Below are 21,013 nucleotides of genomic sequence, written 5' to 3' on the forward strand. Positions count from 1 at the left end.
TATATCAAATATCTCAAAATCATATTAGGTAATTCAGATATTTACATATATCAGTTGATATAAAATTAGAGAAATATATTAAAAAATCTAGACTATAGTATTTTATATTCTAGGTTATCAAGCAGGGGCTCACAGCTAATTCTTTGCTAGACAGAGGCATGCAACTTTCAGGATCAACTTCAAAGTAAGTAAAAATAACATGCTTTTAAAGTGTATTCCTTGATTATGAGATGGGTAGAGTTTATTCTGAATAATAATCATTCTTTATTTGAGTATGAACTTTATATTAAGAATAAATTACCAAAATAATTCAGGTCTTTTGCCTGCTATGGCTTTGGCTACATTTATAAGTAGTCAGTAGCATTTCTTTTAAACATGCTATAACTTGGCATATCAAAATTGCTGACTACTAAGAATTCAGTATCATATTTTTCATGATTTGGAAAAGGTACATCAGGTAAATATATTAAAATTTTTTTCTCATTCGATGTATTAGCCATCTTTGATCAATTAGCATTTTAGTACTTCTTTTGGCCTTTGAAAAGTCTTTGGGACATAAAATATCAAGTCCAGGGCAGGCATGGTGGCTTACACCTGTAATCTCAGCACTTTGACAGGCCATGGCTGGCAGATCACTTGAGGCCAGGAATTCGAGACCAGCCTGGCCAACGTGGTGAAACCCCATCTCTACTAAAAATACCAAAAAAAATTAGGCATGGTGGCTCATGCCTGTGATCCCAGCTACTTGGGAGGAGGAGGTTGCAGTGAGCTGAGATCACACCAGTGCACTCCAGCCTAGGTGACAGAGTGAGACTCTGTCTCAAAAACAAAAACAAAAAAAAACTCAAGTCCGATTCTATAAAATTTATGGTTGTAATGAATGCATGTGTTCACTCATTAAGGAAGCTCTAACTTCTAATTCATGGTCTTTTTAATGTATGATTTGCTTGTTAAATTGTGTAGTACACCATATACTCCGTTGGAAAAAAAACTCGCTGATAACACAGATGATGAAACATTAACGGAAGAGTGGACCCTGGATCAACCAGTGTCCCAGACCAGGACAACAGCCATAGTTGAAGTAAAAGGAACTGTTGATATTGTTTTGACTCCCCTGGTGGCTGAAGCTTTAGACAGGTATTGATTTTGTCTAGAAATCCAACTATTGCTTTATACAGTGATTACTCTGTGATATAAGTATATGTGATATGACATGTTCATATAGAAGATCGTTGATAGTTATAAGTATATGTGATATATGTTCATATAGAAGATTATTGATAGCTATTTTGATTGAATAAAAATGAAAATATGCTTAAAGAGGTCTGTGTTTCAGTTATCATTTGCTACTTTCTCAGCCTAAATAATTACAGTTGTCCCTCCGTATCTGTCGGGTATTGGTTCCAGAACACCTGTGGATACCAAAATCCACAGATGCTCAAGTCTTGCCAGTTGGTCTTGTGGAACCTGTGGATTAAAAAAGCCAACCTTCTGTATTGGTGGGTTCTGCACCCCATGAATACTGTATTTTGAATACCGTATTTTCAGTCTGCGCTTGGTTAAATGTGTGGATTTGGAACCCACAGATATGCAGAGCTGACTGTAATTTCAAATTTATTATTATATTGCCATAATATAATAATATTACATATTATATAAAACTGATATGAATAAAAATGAGAATAGAACATAATGGAAGTGGTGTAGAAGCAGTTGGAAAGAAAAGAGGGGTTCAGTGGAGATGAGCTTTCATGAAAATCTTCCTTTTCCTGCAAAAGCCCATAATTTTTCTTTGATAACTTATACTATTAAGATTCTTATGATATGTCATATAAATGAAGAACACAGGAAATATTCTTCAGAAGTTTGTTAAAGAAAAGATCATTGTCCAGTGTGGAACACTTCTTCTTGGGGTGAGGGTGGTGATGGTGGGGATAACCTCAGAAATGTTTCCCTTGTATAATTTCTAAATATGTGGCTTAGACATTCCCATTTCAATTTTGAGCGATTGTTGTACATATTCAGATGGTGCTATGTTTCATGATATGTTTACATAAACTAAGTTGTAGGATTAGTGACATTTAAATATTTCATTTACTGCTTTTTTCCCTCAGATATATTGAAGCAATGGTTCATTGTGCTAGTACCCGACATCCAGCTGCAATTGTAGATGATCTTCATGCTAAAGTCCTCAGGGAAGCTGTCCAAAATAGCAAGACTACCTTCTCAGAAAATGTAAGAACTTTTAAATTCAGTGGACATAGCAAACTGAATATTTATCATGGTTACAGAATATTCAAACTTGAAAAATTTTCTTCACAAGTTAAATCAGAATATTTGGACATGTTCTAAAAGCGTTTATATGTCATTGGCTCCATAAAAGATAGGACATATAACTGTACTATAGATTGACTAGTAGTAAAAATATTTATTTAAAAAATATATTAAGTAGCTTTATTTGTTTTATTTCAGAAGCAGCTTAGTTCCAAGCCTTTTCTAAAAAGCTTTGGCCCTAAGTGAATGAATATTCTTTAGGACTGATACCTTGCTTTTCTAAGACAGCTGGTTATGTTTTGATTTTCCTCTATGATTAGATGACTTGTATCTTAGTATTACTTTTGAGATTTTCCTCATTCACTTCAGTGAATCAAGTCACTACTCTCATTGTGTGATACTCTACTTACATTGTGGTTCTAGCCACGAAACCAGTTGCTTAGCAGTCATATCCCAGTGCTCTTCCAGAGCTTCTCCATTTGATTTTTAAATTTATCTGGATTATACTTGGAGTAGAGACCAGAAGAGAGATGAAAGTGAGACTGATTATTTTAGTTAACTATTTATTTAATATATATTGGCATTTCATGTGATAGAGTAGATGAGTGAAAAAAAGAAATTTAAAAATATTCCTAGCCAAAAAGGGGCCAATTTTCAGAAACCTAGTTTGCTTTCAAGCCAGTAAAGTTTAGTGATCTTAAAAAATGCCTATAATTACTGTATCATTTTTTCTGTCTGCTTCTCTTCTGTCTGACTTCAATTTAATATGTATTACTTTTCTCAACCCTGATGCTACCAGTCTGTTTCCTAGCTTATCGAAGGTTTGGATTTTAAGTGTGATGTAAAACTAGAATGCAGCTGGCACATAGATGGGCATACAGGGGCAGCGTGAATAAGTGAGTTGCTGTTGTGGATGACGTGGAAGTTATGAAAAGCTTGTGAAATAGTTTCACTTATGATCTTTTTAGTTATCTTCCAAACAAGACGTTAGAGGAACAAAAACTGAGCACCCTACAATAGGAACGACTAACCAAGGACAAGCACAGACAAATCTTATAACGAAGCAAGATAATGTAACAATTAAAGGTCTTCAGACTAATGTTAGCATACCAAAGGTAACAATTTAATATTTAAAATTTGTTTCCTGAAAGAGGAGAGCATTTTGATGGTATTTGTCCTTTTCAGTTACCAACGTGAATCATGGTAGAACAGTGTGTAATATTAAAAGATATTATGTTTTATTCCTATGCTCTAATGTAGATTTAATGTAATATAAATAGTTTACATAAGCAGAATATTAGGTAATAGTAGAATGCTCCACATTCATGCAGTAAAAATTTAATTATGATTATTTTATGAGAATCTGTATTCATAAGCTTCGTCTTCACTGTCAGATACATAGATATGCCATTCTTAACAGTAGTTTTTCATTTTTGTGCATATTTTATGTTTAAGTGATAACTTTTCACTTGTCAGCTCTGAAATTTTGTGTGTGTGTTAGGTAAACTTATGTTTGTTACAAGCCTCAGTGGAAGAATCTCCAACTACAGCTGCTGGTAGGAGTGTGACTCATGTTTCCCTGGTGGCATTGTGTTTTGACAGAATTGCTACACAAGTTCGTATGAATAGGTAAGAAAGACTTTATTAATCTGAGCCATGATTATCTTGCTGGATGTAAAAGCAAGCCTTGATCGTCTTTTATTTTTAATACATTTCTAAGAAGGTAATGTTAAAACTCAAAACTGGTTTTGGAATTTCAAATCTTAATTTATAAATTAGTAACATATGTCTTTAAAAGTTTTTTACTGTTTCTATTCATAGTATCTTTCAGTAAACATTGAAGAATTTTTTACTACTATTGGTGTATAATAGTAGAGTGTTTTTTTTTTTTAAAGTAAACCTTTTAGGTAAAATGTTTTCTCTGAACTGTATTATTTGAATGTTGAACATTTTACTCTCTTTTTTTCATAAAGAGGTGTGGTTGAAGAGACTTCAAACAATGCAGAACCTGGTAGAACATCAAATTTTGATAGGTATGTTCATGCCACAAAGATGCAGCCTCAGTCATCTGGATCTCTCAGATCAAATGCTGGAGCAGAAAAAGGCAAAGAAATTGCAGCCAAGTTAAACATTCATCGAGTTCATGGGCAACTTAGGGGTCTTGATACAACAGGTAGGATTCTACAACCAGTATGTTTTTTCTTGGCATATATAAATCTAAGATGATTTTTGCAAAAGGGAACATGGTTTTTTCCTTTGACTATTGATACAATTTGAATATTCTATAAGAAAGAGAAAGGTATTTCTCCCTGTACTGAACATGTGGTATTATTTAACTACTTGTCACTCACATTCTGTACAGAATAGAAAATAAACTTTGGTAAGAAAGTTAAGTGTTATGGTCCCAAATTAGGAACTGCTTCTATTTCCCATGTGTTTTTTCCATGCTATTTTCATAGAACAGAAAGGACAGGCCAGGCGCAGTGCTCACGCCTGTAATCCCAGCACTTTGGGAGGCCGAGACGGGCGGATCACGACGTCAGGAGATCGAGACCATCCTGGGTAACATGGTGAAATCCCGTCTCTACTAAAAATACAAAAAAAAAAAAAATTAGCCAGGTGCAGTGGCGGGCGCCTGTAGTCCCACCTACACGGGAGGCTGAGGCAGGAGAATGGCGTGAACCCGGGAGGTGGAACTTGCAATGAGCCGAGATTGCACCACTGCACTCCAGTCTGGGCGACAGAGCGAGACTCCGTCTCAAAAAAAAGAAAAGAACAGAAAGGACATTATCTTTATAGTCTTTCTTATTTTTTAAATCATTCTGTTTGTGAAACAGTGTTAAAAAGAATTAATTATAATATTAATCAAAACCAGAGAGACTGTAAAATGTAGCAGCAATAAGGTGACACACATTTCTCTTAAAGTCCCTAGTGAGGTAAAAAGAAAGTAGAGCTATTATACGTCATTTTAATATTTTTGATTCTTATTTAGCACATTTTCTTATTTAGAAACTTAAATGATTTCAGAATGTCAGATTCAATTCAGAAAAAGTTAGATTTGTTAATCATGTTTGAGATGATTGCTCTGCTGAAATCTTTATGTGGGACTGGTGACCAATCCTGAATAATGAATAAACAAATGAATTCCTTGAATTTACTTACTGTATTTTATAGGTTCTGAAGTTTCCACGATCCTGTCTGCATTCTGGGTCTGTGTATATGTTTTGACTTTCTCAAGGCTTATTTTTTTCATCCCAGGTATGAGGCTCAAAGCCTTTGACCTGAGATTTTCAAGGGACTTTTCATGACTGCCTAAGATCTGTAGTCCTAAAACTGGTGAAAAATGTGGTGGCTTGAGTGAAGACACTTTTATCAGCTCTGTAGTTTGCACGGGTAACCAGTTTGCACTGGGTATTACACAGACCATAAGCAGAACCTTATATAATTTTGAAAGGCATTATCATGCAGAAAAAAGTCTCATTGAAGACAAAACTCCCAACGAAATTCCAAGGTGGACATTTCTGTAAAAATGTGGCAAAAATGTAGATGTCTTTGCTTATATGTACGTTAGTTATTTGCCAAAGGATACTTAATAACCTCATGATATTTGTTACCCTTATAGGGAGGGGAACTAGGTGTCTGGTTGTGCTGTTAGAGGCTTTTCATTGTGTACTTTTTCATAATTTTTTGAACTTTGATACATCTGGATATGTATGGGATTAAAGACAAATACAAAAAAACTCAATAATGAGAAAACTATAAGAAAATGTAGGTGAATGTTTATTCTCTGAATAACACCTTTTAATTATAAATGCAAAGAATGTCATTTCCATATGATGGAATATTATATAGCTATTAAAATTATATATTTGAAAAAATTTTAATGACCTGAGGAAATTATTTACTGTTGCTTGAAAAATGGGAACCAAAGCTGGGTTTGCAAAGTGATCTCTAAAGGGCTAGAAGGCAGTGTACTTCAAATATAAACAAGTTATCCTTGAATGGTAAATTTACGTGTGTTTTAAATATATATATATATTTTTATTCATTAGCGATAATCAGAGAGAGAAATGAAAAAAGTAAGATAAAGTAAAACTTCTCCCAGGCACTTGGGATGTTAATTTCCACGGTGTATCTGTAAGCCATGGAAGCATGACAAGGTCTATGATAAATTGTAGTTATATAAAATATGTTAGTATAAAACAGTCTTTTAGTAAAAGCTATAATTTGCCTAGAAAATAATGTTTTTCCTAAGGCTTGGTAATTAATTGAAATTTTTTTTTTTTATTTTGTGAGATGATGAAAGTATTTAAAACTACTGTGAATATGAATTATTTAGGATATTTTTAACTTTATATTTTTTAGAGTATCCTGTAATCATTCAGAAACAAATTCATACTATCTTTGAGCAACTTGTTAATCATAAAATCTTCTTTTCTTCCTCTTAGGTAGCATTATTCTAAAAGTTAGCTCATTTGTTTATTTTTTCTATCTTTTCAGCAGAGCACTGAGACATCTTTTAAAGACAACCTGTGTGCCAGATGTCCAATTTTTTTTTTTTAAGTGTAAACTTACATCTTTAAAAATGGTCATTTTGCTCTCTTTTGATAATAGACATTGGGACCTGTGCAATCACTGCTATTCCTTTTGAGAAGTCCAAAGTTTTATTTACTCTTGAAGAGTTGGATGAATTTACTTTTGTGGATGAAACTGATCAGCAAGCTGTTCCAGATGTAACTCGAATAGGTCCCAGCCAAGAAAAATGGGGATGGATAATGTTTGAATGTGGACTTGAAAATTTAACCATAAAAGGCAAGCATTTTTTGTTGAATTCTGCTTAAGTTGGGGACAAATTTGCCCTATATTGCAGAAATGTTTTGAACAATCATGGCTTTCAGTAACCTGAATCAACATAATAAAGCAGAAACTGTGGTATCTCGGATTATTTACCAGGAGTGAGTGCCTCATAACAATTGCTGAAGTGGAACTTTTCCTCCATTATGTGATTTTAAAACTAGGTAGAGCTTGAAAAAAACAATATGTTTTTCAGAACGAATTCCCAAATAAAATATAAAGCCACCCAATTTTTTGAAGCTTTGCATCTTGGAAAACTGGATATTTGATCAGTAGAATTATGCCATATAGGATATAAAAACTGTAAATTCTTTATTCAGTAAAAAATATCTACTTAGAATTATATATGCTTTCTTATATATTATTGAGTAATATCTCAAAAAGGAAGGTTGATATGTGTATAACACTTTTTTTTAGGTTTAGTAATATATAAAATAGTAATTACTGTAAATAATAGTAGTTGTATATGCCTACAATTATTTACCTGATAATTCAATGATACATTACTTTTATAGATAAGGGCAAAGACTTAGTGAGAAAAAAATAGTCTTTATGAAATTGTATACAGATATTGTAGAGTACAGCATTAAGATACTTTTCCACCATTTATAATAAATACTTTTTTTATTTTTATAGGAGGAAGACAGTCTGGTGCTGTTTTATATAACAGTTTTGGAATTATGGGTAAAGCTAGTGACACAGATAGGGGTGGAGTGCTGACATCCAATAATTCTTCTGATTCTCCAACCGGAAGTGGTTATAATACTGATGTCTCTGATGATAATCTTCCATGTGACCGGACAAGCCCTTCCTCAGACTTAAATGGAAATTCTGTTTCAGATGAACAGGTCAGTGACTTTCTAATAGCAATAATAATGGTGCTTTAGAAAAATAACAAAGAAAACTACATACGCAATTCGAAATTAGTTTCTGGAGTGTATTTGCCTGTCTTTCCCTATTTTGGATTTATGATATCTACTTAAATGTTAGTCAGAGTATGTTGCTGAATATACTACTAGAATAGAATTTCTGAAGTATATCATAGATATATTTATATCCGTCATAGTCCTAGCATTATGCTTTGCTCATATTAGATACTTAATAAATATTTGTTGAATTAATAGATTAATAAAATTTAAGAGAAGCCCACCTATAGGTTTTAGAGGATTTTAACAGAAGTCATTTTGTTATTGGTAGTATTTTATGTCAGTTCTAAATATTTTTGTCGGTGTCTGCTTATTTCAGTTAAGAGTTCTGATTAGTATGTTATATTCAACTCACTTTTTATTTTTATTATGGTAGAATTACATGGGTGGTGATGAGTACAGTAACAGCAACAACAAAAATATTCCAAATTTTGTGTTGAAGAAATGTTGTGCCACTAACTGGTGACCTGGGGCAAGTTCCTTACCTTTTCCTAAGTTTCTTTACCTGTAATAGGAGTATGGTCATGATACTGACCTTGCAGTGTTGTGAAGATTGAAGCAGACAGTACATATGAAGGGCTTAGCTCAGTATCTAGTACATAATAACGTAGTAACTGTTATTCTAAAACATATGTACATATATTTCTGGTCACTTTGAAAATTAGGCCAATTGGAGAGGAAAAAGTTCCAAAGAAACCACCTTTTAATTAGGAAGTCTAGTATGGGTATCTAGTAATCATGGGTGTACTCACCTATTCCTAGGGATTTATTTTTAAAACATTTGTTTTTATTTAATGTGTAGTTTAATGAGTTTAATCACGGTTTTGTTTTGGGGTCTTTGGAAATGTTTGAGGGATGTATTATCACTTTAATTAAGGAAATTTAAAAATACAATAGCTACTCACTGGACAGAAGAGCTGTGACGAGCCTAGCTGTTCTTTCCTTCTCCTTCACCTACTAAAATACTTGACAGAAATTCAAGCATCTTTCTTGATCTCTCAGATCCTACTCTCCTTGCTGAAAGTCCTTGAATTTGCTAACATTATTTTCTTTGGGTTCTCTGACTTTATTGGTCCATTTCCTTATGGAACTTTTTCTTCTTAAATGTAGTGGTCTCTTCAGGTTCTGTTGTTGGCTCTTCCTTTCTTCTGGCTATTTGTCTACTCCCTGATGAATTTCATTTTCTAGGTCAGTTCTGTAATTGAATGACACTTCTCTTTCCCACTGGCCACACCTTTAGCACCAGCTCTTTACTTGAGCTCCAGAATTGTGTTTAGTGGCCTTTTAGACATCATCATTTAGTATTTAGCAGAGTCATGACACCTCCATTCCAGACCCTAGTTCCTGGACAACATTTCTAGACACACTCTAGGCCAGAAGGGAACCCACTGCATTGAAGGAAAGGACCCAGTCCTGGCAGGATCAATCACCTGCTGACTGAAGAGCCTTTGAGCCCTGAATAACCAGCAGTAGTACCCAGGTAGTACATCATGGGCCTTGGGTGACACTCTGCGATGTGCTGGTTTAGGTATGACCTAGCACATTCCTAGCTGTGGTGGCTATAGTGAGACGTTCTTCCTGCTTGAGAAAAGTAGAGGGAAAAGTAAAGGGGACTTTGTCTTGTGCCTTTGATGCCAGCGTGGCTGCAATATGCAGAGTACTAAGCAGGCTCTTGGGGTCCCTGATTTTAGGACATGGCTCCTGGATGGCATTTCTGGACCTGTCCCGGGTCAGCAAGGAGCCCACTGTCCTGAAGGGTGAGTTTCAGGCCTGACAGCATTCACCACATGCTGACTGAACAGCTCTTGGGCTTTAAGTGAACATCAGTGGTAGTTTGACAGTACTACCCCTGGGCCTGTGATGGTGGTGGCCATGGGGTTAGGATTCTCTGACTGTGGAAAGGGGAGAGAAGAGTGGGAAGGTCTGTGTCTCATGATATAAGTGCCAGCTCAGGCATGGTAGAATAGCACACCAAGTAGATTTATAAGGTTTTTGTCTCCAGTTGTTGGCTCCTGGATAGTATCTTTAGACCTGCCCAGAGCCTGGGGAACTCACCACCCTGAAGGGAAATATACAAGCCTGGTTGGCTTCACCACCTACTGATTGTAGAGTTCTAGGTCTGTGAGCAAATATAGGCAGAAGTCAGGTAGTGGTTACAGCAGGCCCTGGGTGAGACAAAGTGCTATGCTGGCTTCAGGTCTAACCCCACACAGTTCCAGTGGTGGTAGCCACAGGGGTGCTTGTGTCACTGCTTTCCCAGCCCCGGGAAGCTCAGCACACACAGAGAGAGATTCTCTTTGGGAGAAAGTAAGGGAAGATAATAAGAGCCTCTGTCTGGTAATCTAGAGAATCTTCTGGATCTTATCCAACACCACCAAGGTGGTACCTCTATAAGTTGCAAGAACAGTGATACAGGGCTTGGGGTGCCCCCTAATGCAGATATGACTGTGCTGGCCAAAAACTTATAACACCCAAGTCCCTTTGAATACCTGAAAAGCCTTCCCAAGAAGGAAGGATGGGTACAAACAAGCCCAGACTGTGAAGACTACAATAAACACCTAACTCTTCAATGCCCAGACATTGATGAATATCCACAAGCATCAAAAACAGCCAGCAAACTATGACCTCACCGAATGAATTAAATAAGGCACCAGGGACTAATCCCGGAGAAATTTCAAGGCAGAGAATTCAAAATAACTGTATTGAGGAAACTCAGAGAAATTCAAGGTAACACAGAGAAGGGATTCAGAATCTTATCAGATAAATTTGACAAACAATTAAAAGTAATCCAGCAGAAATTCTGGAGCTGAAAAATCCAAGTGACATAGTGAAGAATGCATCAGAGTCTCTTACTAGCAAAATTGTTCAAGTAGAAGAAAGAATTAATGAGCTTGAAGACAGACTGTTTGAAAACACACAGAGGAGACAAAAGAAAAAAGGAATGAAAAAGAACAAAGCATGCCCACGAGATCTAGAAAATAGCCTCAAAAGGGCAAATCTAAGAGTTACTGGCCTTAAAGAGAAGGTAGAGAAAGAGACATAGAAAGTTTATTTAAAGGGATAACAACAGAGAACTTCCCAAACCTTGAGAAAGATATCAGTATTCAAGTACAAGAAGGCAGAGAGTACCAAGCAGATTTAAACCAATTAAGACTACCTCAGGATATTTAATCATTAAACTCCCAAAGATCAAGCATAAAGTAAAGGATCCTAAAAGCAGCAAGAGAAAAGAAACAAATAACGATGGAGCTCTGATATAACTGGAAGCAGATTTTTCAGTGGAATCTTTACAGGCCAGGAGAGCGTGGCAAGACATATTTAAGTGCTGAAGGAAGAACACTTTTGAAAGGATAGTATATCTGGCAAAAATATCCTTCAAACATGAAGGAGAAGTACAGACGTTCCCAGACTTGATTTGATGAAAAGGTTTTGCACTGAAAACATTAGCCTCTGTGTTAGTAGTTTTAAGGGCTGTATGTTAATAAGTTTTTGGCATTCTATTTTATATAGGATGAAGGAGTCGAATCTGATGATTTGAAAAAAGATCTACCTCTGATGCCTCCTCCTCCAGATTCATGTAGCATGAAGTTGACCATTAAAGAAATTTGGTTTAGTTTTGCAGCTCCCACCAATGTGAGATCTCACACACATGCATTTTCTAGGTAAAGAGTTTTTAAAATATAGTATTATCCCTTGATGTTTCTTTATTTTAAATAGTATACAATTGTTTCATATTTTTTAAAATTACTTTTCTGGTATATATAGTATTAAGGTTGCAACTTTTTCATCATTCTTACTTCATATGTTTTGTAGACATAAGTCTCACCTTGTTTGACCCAATTTCTTTCATAGTACTTTAGTTTTATTTTTATATGTTCCTCTCTCTTAGACTTTTGTTTACTCTTTTTATCTCTGACAGGCTTTTTTTTTTCTTTCATTTCTATTGTCCAATTTTTTTACATTTCTTAGTTTTGCTTTCATAATTTATCAGTGCTCAAAAAGAAAATGAACTAATTTTGCCTGAGTAAAACAACCACTAAGTACAGTAGGTATGGGGATTGTTTGAAATACAAATTTTGACACTTGTTTTTATAATTTTTTATTTATGTTAAAAGGCAGCTGAACCTTTTAAGCACTGCAACGCCGGCTGTTGGTGCATGGCTTGTTCCCATTGACCAACTCAAGTCATCCTTAAACAAATTGGAAACTGAGGGAACCTTGAGAATTTGTGCTGTTATGGGATGCATAATGACAGAAGCATTAGAGGTATGTCTTTAAATAAGGTATTATACAAACTTTAGTATTGAAAATGACCCCTTATTGTTAATCATTGTTGGAAAATATCAGACTTATAAGTTCTTAATTACTGAATATCTTTTATTTGTAGGCTCTTTCATACCCATCACTCTAAATCTATTGTTGTTTCTTGATTTTAGAATAAAAGTGTACATTTTCCCCTAAGAAGTAAATACAACAGACTTACGAAAGTTGCTCGCTTTCTCCAAGAAAATCCTTCGTGTTTACTATGTAATATACTACACCACTACCTGCACCAGGCAAATTACTCCATCATTGATGATGCTACAATGGTAAGTTACTGAAACTACATTAGTTTTAAGGAATTCTCTATTCTCTTGGTGGACCACTGATACACAGGGTTTAGATGCATGTGAGAATGGTTAGAAATACAGGTCTATTGTCCGGGCACGGTGGCTCACACCTATAATCCCAGCACTTTGGGAGGCTGAGGCGGGTGGATCGTCTGAGGCCAAGAGTTCGTGATCGAGCTAGCCAACATGGCAAAACTCTGTCTCTACTAAAAATACAAAAAATTAGCTGGGTCTGGCGGCTGACACCTGTAATCCCAGCTACTCGGGAGACTGAGGCAGGAGAACTGGTTGAACCTGGGAGGCAGAGGCTGCAGCGAACCAAGATCACTCCATTTCACTCCAGCGTGGGCAACAAGAGCAAAACTCTGTCTCAAAAACAAAGAAAAGAAAAGAAATACGGGTCTGTAGACAAAGAGTGTGCTCAGATTAATGATTTGGGAGTCGCTAGCATAAAGGTGTTAGTAGAAGCTGTAGACATGGATGAGATTTCCAGGAATGCTATGTTGAGTAATAAACTGCTCAAGGATGGAATCCTGAAGAGTGCCAAAATTAAAGGGGGTGTAGGTTGTTGGATAGGGATACATGGAGTGATGGGAAGGGAAAGAAAGAGGAGAACCAGGAAAGATTGATGTCTTGGAAGCTAAAGGTATAAAGAGTTTTTAAGCAAGAGAATAATCACCAGAGCCAAATTTCACATACAGTTTGATGAAACAGGGACTAATTGATGATTGAGGGGAGAATATATAATTGCACAAAATAAATACAATCCATCTCTGCCTTTAGAAAAGCAGATAACACATGATGATTAGAGTTTTACAACTTCTAGGATCTCTCTTCTCTTCTTCAAGCTGCTGGCCAATAGGGGACACACAAGAATCTTTAGTCAAATTAGGGACCAATGTATCAGTATTATTAATGGCCAGTCAAGCCATTCATCAGGCAAGTCAAGAATCTCTAGTAAGTGTTGGATTTGAAAAAGACACTTAGACTTAAGGCTGGTGTAGTGCTTTTTACTCCCTCCCTGTGAATTGAAGACTGGAAAATCTACAGTGTAAGCCTAACTTGCCTGTGTAGTTATAGGTAGAGAAGCTTGAACAGGGCAGGCGTTTCCCATGGATGGACGCTCTGCCAGATGTGTTTTCCATGTAAGAGGAAGAGGCACAACATGGCCCTCATGTGAGGCTAGGAATGAAAGGACAGGCTAGTGGACTTAGTGTTCCTCAGAAAGTAAACAGGGTGATTCCTGCCCTCTAGTAAATAGTGCTCTTCAATCAAATTAACCATTTCTCCTAAAATGAGGAATGGTAGGAAGCAGGATGAAGAGGAGTTAGATATTTTTCTCTTTAGGCTAAGGCAAGGTAATTAGACTAAGGTAACAGGAAAAGAGCCAAAAGTTTCTTTCTTATAATCGTCACCATGTGGAATAAAATGTATTTTAAAGTATATAATTATTACTGATAATACAGTTAACTTTCAAGGCAGTTACAAATTCATCTATGTCTAGCATACTACATAAGTTATAGTAATTTATTTTTTTAAATGTTAAAACAATGGTAGTTATCTAATCTTTGAAGGAAATAATTTTACTTCCTCTTTGCTTACTGAATGTTCCAAGTAGCTCAAAGTACATTTTGATTCTTCACTTAGGCAAAATAAGTAAAGTAGATTGAATGCTTCTTAAAGAAAATTCCAATTTTGTATCCCACATCTAGTATCATATTGACCTGTGCTGTTGTGTTGTTTTATGACACAAAGATGAAATGTTGTATCTAGAGATTAGATTCTGTAGTCTACATATAATTGAAATCCTGACTCTCTTGGGTAACTTTGAACAAATTACTTAACATCTAAGTTTTAGTTTCTTTATCTGTAAATGGGAATTATGATATTTGAATAAATACATGCAAAACACTTAAATGGTAACTGAGATTATTACATTAGATTACTTGTAACCACATCATTATTGTTACAGAGTGATGGACTTCCTGCTTTGGTAACTTTGAAGAAAGGTTTAGTTGCACTGGCAAGGCAGTGGATGAAGTTTATTGTGGTGACACCAGCCTTTAAAGGAGTTAGCTTACATAGACCAGCTCAGCCTCTGAAACCTCAAATAGCTATGGACCATGAACATGAAGATGGACTTGGATTGGACAATGGGGGTGGTCTTCAAAGTGATACCAGTGCTGATGGAGCAGAATTTGAGTTTGATGCAGGTAGTTTTGTAAGCCTCTATTGAGTACTTTCTTACACTTCACAATTAGGGTGTTTTCTTAACACAATTGCTGTATGTTTTTTGCTTAGATATTATGCATCTTTTATTAATAAGTTAATATACCTCTTTACAAATGTCAAGACCCTTTGTTTTACCTCACACTTATTAACTAATTACTAATATAAGCAGTTTTAGATATTAGGTACTTGTTAACATGGTACTTGTGATAATTTTAATAATTCATGTCCCAAATTGGAAAATGGTCATGGCTTAAGTATACAAGTATGATTTTTATTAGCCAAATAAGTGATAATGATTAGGAATTTTCATACTGACTTGATTTTATAAGCTCAGTTTTGTGAAACACAGTAGACTTCTCCTGATCTATCCAGGACAAAGATATCTAATGTAAGTAGAACGTTTTGAATGAAACACATAAACTTCTATTTAAAATTTGTATTTGTCTATCGTCTTCCCTATGCCACGGTATTTTAAAGGGGCCTTTGTCTTTTTACCTGATGCCTGCTTGATCCTGAATTTATGTAACCTTGTCCTGCACTCAACCTACAATTTTGTCAACAAAATGGCTGTGTCAGAACAATAGTGGATATGCATTTATGAAATGTACTTGCATACCTTGATGTTTTGTGAAAGATTAATTTTTATTATCATGACCTATCATATTTAGTGGAAATGCATGTTATGATGTTTTGAAAAAAATATTGAAAGAGCAGTCTTAAAATTAGAGATTTTAGAACATTGATATATAAAACTTTACCAAGCTTAGTTTTAAAAATAACTTGATATTGGCCGGGCGCGGTGGCTCAAGCCTGTAATCCCAGCACTTTGGGAGGCTGAGATGGGCGGATCACGAGGTCAGGAGATCGAGACCATCCTGGCTAACACGGTGAAACCCCGTCTCTACTAAAAATACAAAAACTAGCCGGGCGAGGTGGCGGGCGCCTGTAGTCCCAGCTATTAGGGAGGCTGAGGCAGGAGAATGGCGTAAACCCAGGAGGCGGAGCTTGCAGTGAGCTGAGATCCGGCCACTGCACTCCAGTCTGGGCGACAGAGCGAGACTCCGCCTCAAAAAAAAAAAAAAAAAAAAAAAAAAACTTGATATTTAACAAATAAATGAGTTATGAGGAATAGGGTAGATTTTGTTTATTACTTATTTTAAAAAATTTCAAATCTACACAAAAGTTTGAAAACCAGTACACTGAATATCCCAATTATCTGCAAATCCCTCTGTTAATCTATGAGCAGTCTGTGCTTTCTTGAGCTTAGTTGAATTGGCTTTTGGTCTGAGTATCATTTGCATGGAATATGTGAAAGTCTGAATAAAAGCCGTTTGTTCCCTTCTTGAAACTGAGTGAGAAGATTGGGGTGGGGGAGAAAATAAATATTTGTCAAGGAATATGAAAGTTGAGTGTCATTATACAACTAGAAATATTGGGGCTGATGTTTCAAGAAAATATGTGATAATCTATTGCTCACTTATTCTTTTGAACTGTTTCAGCCACAGTCAGTGAACACACAATGCTATTAGAAGGAACAGCTAACCGACCTCCACCTGGTAGCTCCGGACCCGTAACTGGAGCTGAGATAATGAGGAAACTTTCTAAAACTCATACCCATAGTGACTCTGCATTAAAAATAAAGGTATATTATTGCTCTTTTTGGTTAGAGTTATTCAGACTTACAGAGAAAACCGAAAATTTTATCTCAAATTTAAATGTTAGGTGTCCAACCTAACATTCAGATAGCATTTTTGTGTTGAAATTAACTTGATTTGTAATTTCAGTTTAAATATTTCTTTGAAAATTGTATCATCAGTAACTGCTGTTAAGGACCACTATAACTACCAAGCCTTAGAGCTGTCTTCAGTTTATTGAATACTGTATTCAATAAAATCCCAAATAGAAAATGTTGATAATCTTATAATTACCTGTTTTAATGAGAAGCCTTTTCAGCAGTGTATGATCAATAGGTGATTTGGGTTAGACTATTTTATGATTTTATTTTTTTTGGTTTTATGAACATTTAATGGATGCTTGATAAGAGACATATATAGCAAAGTGGTTAGAGTACCACTTTGGAAGCCAGACTGCCTTGGTTTGAAACCTGCCCCTGTGACTTAGTTGCTCTGTGACTGAACGGGTTTTAACTGTATGTTTTAACTGTATTGCAGTTTCCTTGGTGTAAGACGGAGATTATAATAGTAACCTTCTGAAGAGGGTTGTTGTGAGAAATAACTGAGTTAATTAATGAAAAATGCCTAGAGCAATATCTGACCATTAATCAATTATTTGTTGTTAGTGGTTCTTTATTTTTTGCTAGTTATTTGTTGTTGTTGGTTCTTTATTTTTTGCTAGTTCACTTTTGTGAGCACTGAAAAAGTTAAAATTTTAACTTTCTGGCCAGGTGCGGTGGTTCACGCCTGTATTTCCAGCACTTTGGGGGGCCAGGGCGGGTGGATCACAAGGTCAGGAGTTCAAGACCAGTCTGGCCAAGATGGTGAAACCCCATTTCTACTAAAAATACAAAAATTAGCCGGGTGTGGTGGCAGGCGCCTGTAATCCCAGCTACTTGGGAGGCTGAGGCAGAGAATTGCTTTAACCCAGAAGTTGGAGGTTGCACTGAGCGGACATTCTGCCAGTGTACTCCAGCCTGGGCAACAGAACAAGACTCCATCTCAAAAAAAAAATTTTTTTTAACTTTCTTTGAAAGTCTGTGTATACACTCACATTGATGGCCAGAATCCGTAGAACTGATAATTTTGACAATATTAAATAAAAATTTCTACACAGAAAAAAGTAATATACTGTCATGCATCACTTATTAACAGGGATGCATTCTGAGAAAATGGGTCATTAGGCAATTTGTCGTTGTGCAAATATCATAGACTATACTTATACAAACCTGGATGATGGTACAGCCTACTACACACCTAGACTATATGGGATAGCCTTTGCTCCTAGGCTACAAACCTGTACAGCATATTACTATCCTGAAGCCAGTGGGCAATTGTAATACAATGGTGTTTATTTCAACATAGAAAAGATACAGTAAAAATATGATAATATAATCTTATGGGTTCACTGTTGTATATGTTGCCTATAGTTCACTTAACTGTAATTATGTGGCACATGACTGTATTGTAAACAGAACAGTAAAACACATGACAGAAGGATAATTTTCTAAAATATAAAGATCTCATTCTTATCATTAAGAAAAAAGCCAATACCAAATAGAAAAAATGGTTAAATGATATAAACAGGTAGTTCACAGGAAAATACATACACACATACAAAAATATTTTCTTATAATTAAAGAAATGTAAACTAAAATGAGATTTCCATTCTCACTTACTAGATTGAAAGACTAAAACTTTTGAATAGTGTACATTGTTGGTGAAGATGTGAGAAAACAGATACTCATATGGCATTGATGGGAGTCAAATTGGTGCAACCTCTTTGAATAACAATGTGGTAATATGTGTCAAAATTTAGAAGGTGATGCTCTTTTATCTAGTAGTTCCATATTCAGGAATTCATTCTAGAGAAAGTCATAGATGCTCAAAGACATGATGAGTCTGAGAACATTCTTTGCAGCACTATTTATAAAAGGGAAATTGTGGAAACAACACAAAGTACTAATCATTAGAGGACTAATAAACTCGTGTACAATGACATAGATGCATACTATGAAATCTTTTAGATGAAGTAGATCTGTAAGTGGATATGGAATGATCACTGAAGTACACTGATAAAGTATAGGATGATATCTATTTGTGTGTTTAAAAAAGGATAAGTATGTATGTACTTATATAGGCCTAAATGAGTTACGTAAAGATAGATAAGAAACAATTAAGAGAGCCTCTGGGAAAGGGATCCAGTATACTGGAACACAGGACTTACTTTGTACTGAATAGTCTCTTGGGCTTTCAAAGTTTTTATTCTGTGTAAGTATGGCTCTTTTAGTTAAAACATTCAATGATAGTTTGATATACTTTAAAAAGAAGACAACTATTGAGCTTATTGTTTCCACAGTATAGTTAGAAGCTTGGGACACTTTAATCTGTCTTAACTTTTTTTCCTGATGGACACTTCAATCTGTCTTAGCTTTTTTTCCTGAATCATATTTAGGTGTTTTCCTGTTAAAGGTGTTCATTTTCAGAATTTTTTTTAACATTCTTTTGCTATGGATTATTAAAGTCCTCTAAAAATGTGAAATTCCAAATGCTTAGTTTCAGATCTTTGCTTTTCAAGATCTTTTTGCCTTTGTAGTCTTTTTTTGTGCTGTATTTTAAATTGATCTGCCATTCTAATCATAGATGTGACAGAAGATAGAAATTGAAAAATTCTGTAATTTTTAATTTTTTTCATTAATTGTGGAAAGGCTTTTTGGCATTTAGAGCTCTCCAGAGAATTAAATCTTAACAAACCTTGATCATTAGAGTACTCGGAAGGATAATTTAGTGTTAAGAATTTGAACGCAGAATTAGGTAGATGGGTTAAAAATCTGGCTTTTTCCTTAGTAAGTATGCAAGTGACTTTTCTTCATCCTTTAGGGCAGAAATAATATCTTACCTTAGAGAACTTAAGGATTAAATAAGATAATACATGAAATATACTTATCAAATGTTTAATATGTTTTAAGTGTTCTTTTATTTCCTGTGTCAACACCCTTCCTCCACCTTTCCTCATCTAAGTGAGGATGACTGGGAAGGCATAGAAAAAGGAATAAACTTTTCTGCTTTCCAGAGGAGGTTAAGACTTTTAAGAGCTTCACAGCACTGGTGTCCATTGTGTCAACATTTCTTGCTGTTAGCAAAAAGCCTCTAGTTTCCTTCCAGGTAGATGTCTATCCTGACTCCTGTAAAAAACTGCAGGGAAGGTTGCTGAAGGTAGACAACTTTTCTTTCTTTAGTTTCTTTGAGTACCTAGACTTTACTTTTGATGGTATCAGTCACGTAAAGATCCTGTCACAGATCCTTTGTGTGTGTGTGTGTGTGTGTGTGTGTGTGTATGTGTGTGTGTAGTAGGTTTTTCTAGGGAATATTTTGTGCAAGGGATATTGTGTCTGGGTATCAGTTTGCTGGTTCAGTAAATAAGCAGTGATATAAATATTTCAGGCTACTGTTTTTCTTTGCTACCCACGTGAATGTTCCTTGGCACTTCCACAAACACCCTATGTATAACTTTCTGAAGTTTCAACATACTGTTTACTGCTCCTTAAGTATGAATAGTGCTTCATTTCTACCATCTGTTTGATATACTGTGCTATGTGGTTTTATGTCTTGTCACCAGACTCCCTCATCAGATTAAGAAGGGAATTAATGATCCATGGTTAAAATAAGTGGAAGTGCTTCGTTATAATATTGATAATAAAAGTAGCCCTTTTTCTTGTACTATAGAGTTACAAAACATTTTTACCTACATTTAAGGATGTATGTAAAAAGCATTCACCACAATCCTAGTAGACATGATCAGTTTTGGTATTAATGTGCAAAATAGCTAGCAGTTATAGCAACAGTAATAGTAATAGTGGTTGTAGTTATCAGCAGTCATTTTTATATACGTAAGAAATAACCCTGTTACACTTTCTGTAGGGCATTCACCCATATCATTCTCTGAGCTATACCAGTGGAGACACTGCCACTGATTCTCCAGTGCATGTTGGACGTGCTGGGATGCCAGTAAAGGAGAGTCCAAGGAAGGAGAGCCTACTCAGCTACCTGACTGGAAGCTTCCCAAGCCTGCACAACCTCCTGGAAGGGACTCCTCAGAGAAGCAGTGCTGCTGTGAAAAGCAGCTCCCTAACAAGAACAGGTACATGCTCTAGATTTGATAATTACATTTTTATATTTATGGGGGAATTGAAATGAAACAGGACTTAAGTTTAGTTAGATATATGCTTTGGTAGTACAACTAATCGCTCATACCTTATCTTTGAGAAAAAATTTTAGGAATCCATTGTTCTGTAACTTTTTGGAGTCTTCATGCCCTTAGTTTGCATTTTTAAATTGCAGCACTGACTAATGTCAATGTAGGCTTTTGGTGTGGGGTGCTGTCTCGACCAGCAACACAGAATTTCCCCCATTATGATAAAAATAAGCTATTTATTAATGCATT

At 35.5% G+C, this 21,013-nt stretch overlaps 1 protein-coding gene across 8 annotated transcripts in view; it reads left to right on the forward strand.

Moving 5' to 3' along the window:
- The window catches only part of KIAA1109 (KIAA1109 ortholog), a 225,219-nt gene that overhangs the window by 98,551 nt on the left and 105,655 nt on the right, over nucleotides 1-21,013 (forward strand). For all 8 annotated transcript variants that reach the window (XM_030925315.1, XM_030925337.1, XM_030925343.1 and 5 more), the window contains exons 30-43: nucleotides 114-184; nucleotides 964-1,137; nucleotides 2,115-2,235; nucleotides 3,243-3,389; nucleotides 3,776-3,903; nucleotides 4,248-4,447; nucleotides 6,889-7,086; nucleotides 7,765-7,976; nucleotides 11,565-11,716; nucleotides 12,170-12,320; nucleotides 12,491-12,643; nucleotides 14,637-14,877; nucleotides 16,396-16,538; nucleotides 20,491-20,710. In XM_030925315.1, coding sequence (XP_030781175.1) covers nucleotides 114-184; nucleotides 964-1,137; nucleotides 2,115-2,235; nucleotides 3,243-3,389; nucleotides 3,776-3,903; nucleotides 4,248-4,447; nucleotides 6,889-7,086; nucleotides 7,765-7,976; nucleotides 11,565-11,716; nucleotides 12,170-12,320; nucleotides 12,491-12,643; nucleotides 14,637-14,877; nucleotides 16,396-16,538; nucleotides 20,491-20,710 — 2,311 coding nt within the window. The remainder of the gene's footprint in view (nucleotides 1-113; nucleotides 185-963; nucleotides 1,138-2,114; nucleotides 2,236-3,242; nucleotides 3,390-3,775; nucleotides 3,904-4,247; nucleotides 4,448-6,888; nucleotides 7,087-7,764; nucleotides 7,977-11,564; nucleotides 11,717-12,169; nucleotides 12,321-12,490; nucleotides 12,644-14,636; nucleotides 14,878-16,395; nucleotides 16,539-20,490; nucleotides 20,711-21,013) is intronic.

The sequence above is a fragment of the Rhinopithecus roxellana genome, chromosome 2, assembly GCF_007565055.1.
Source record: "Rhinopithecus roxellana isolate Shanxi Qingling chromosome 2, ASM756505v1, whole genome shotgun sequence".
NCBI lineage: Eukaryota > Metazoa > Chordata > Mammalia > Primates > Cercopithecidae > Rhinopithecus > Rhinopithecus roxellana.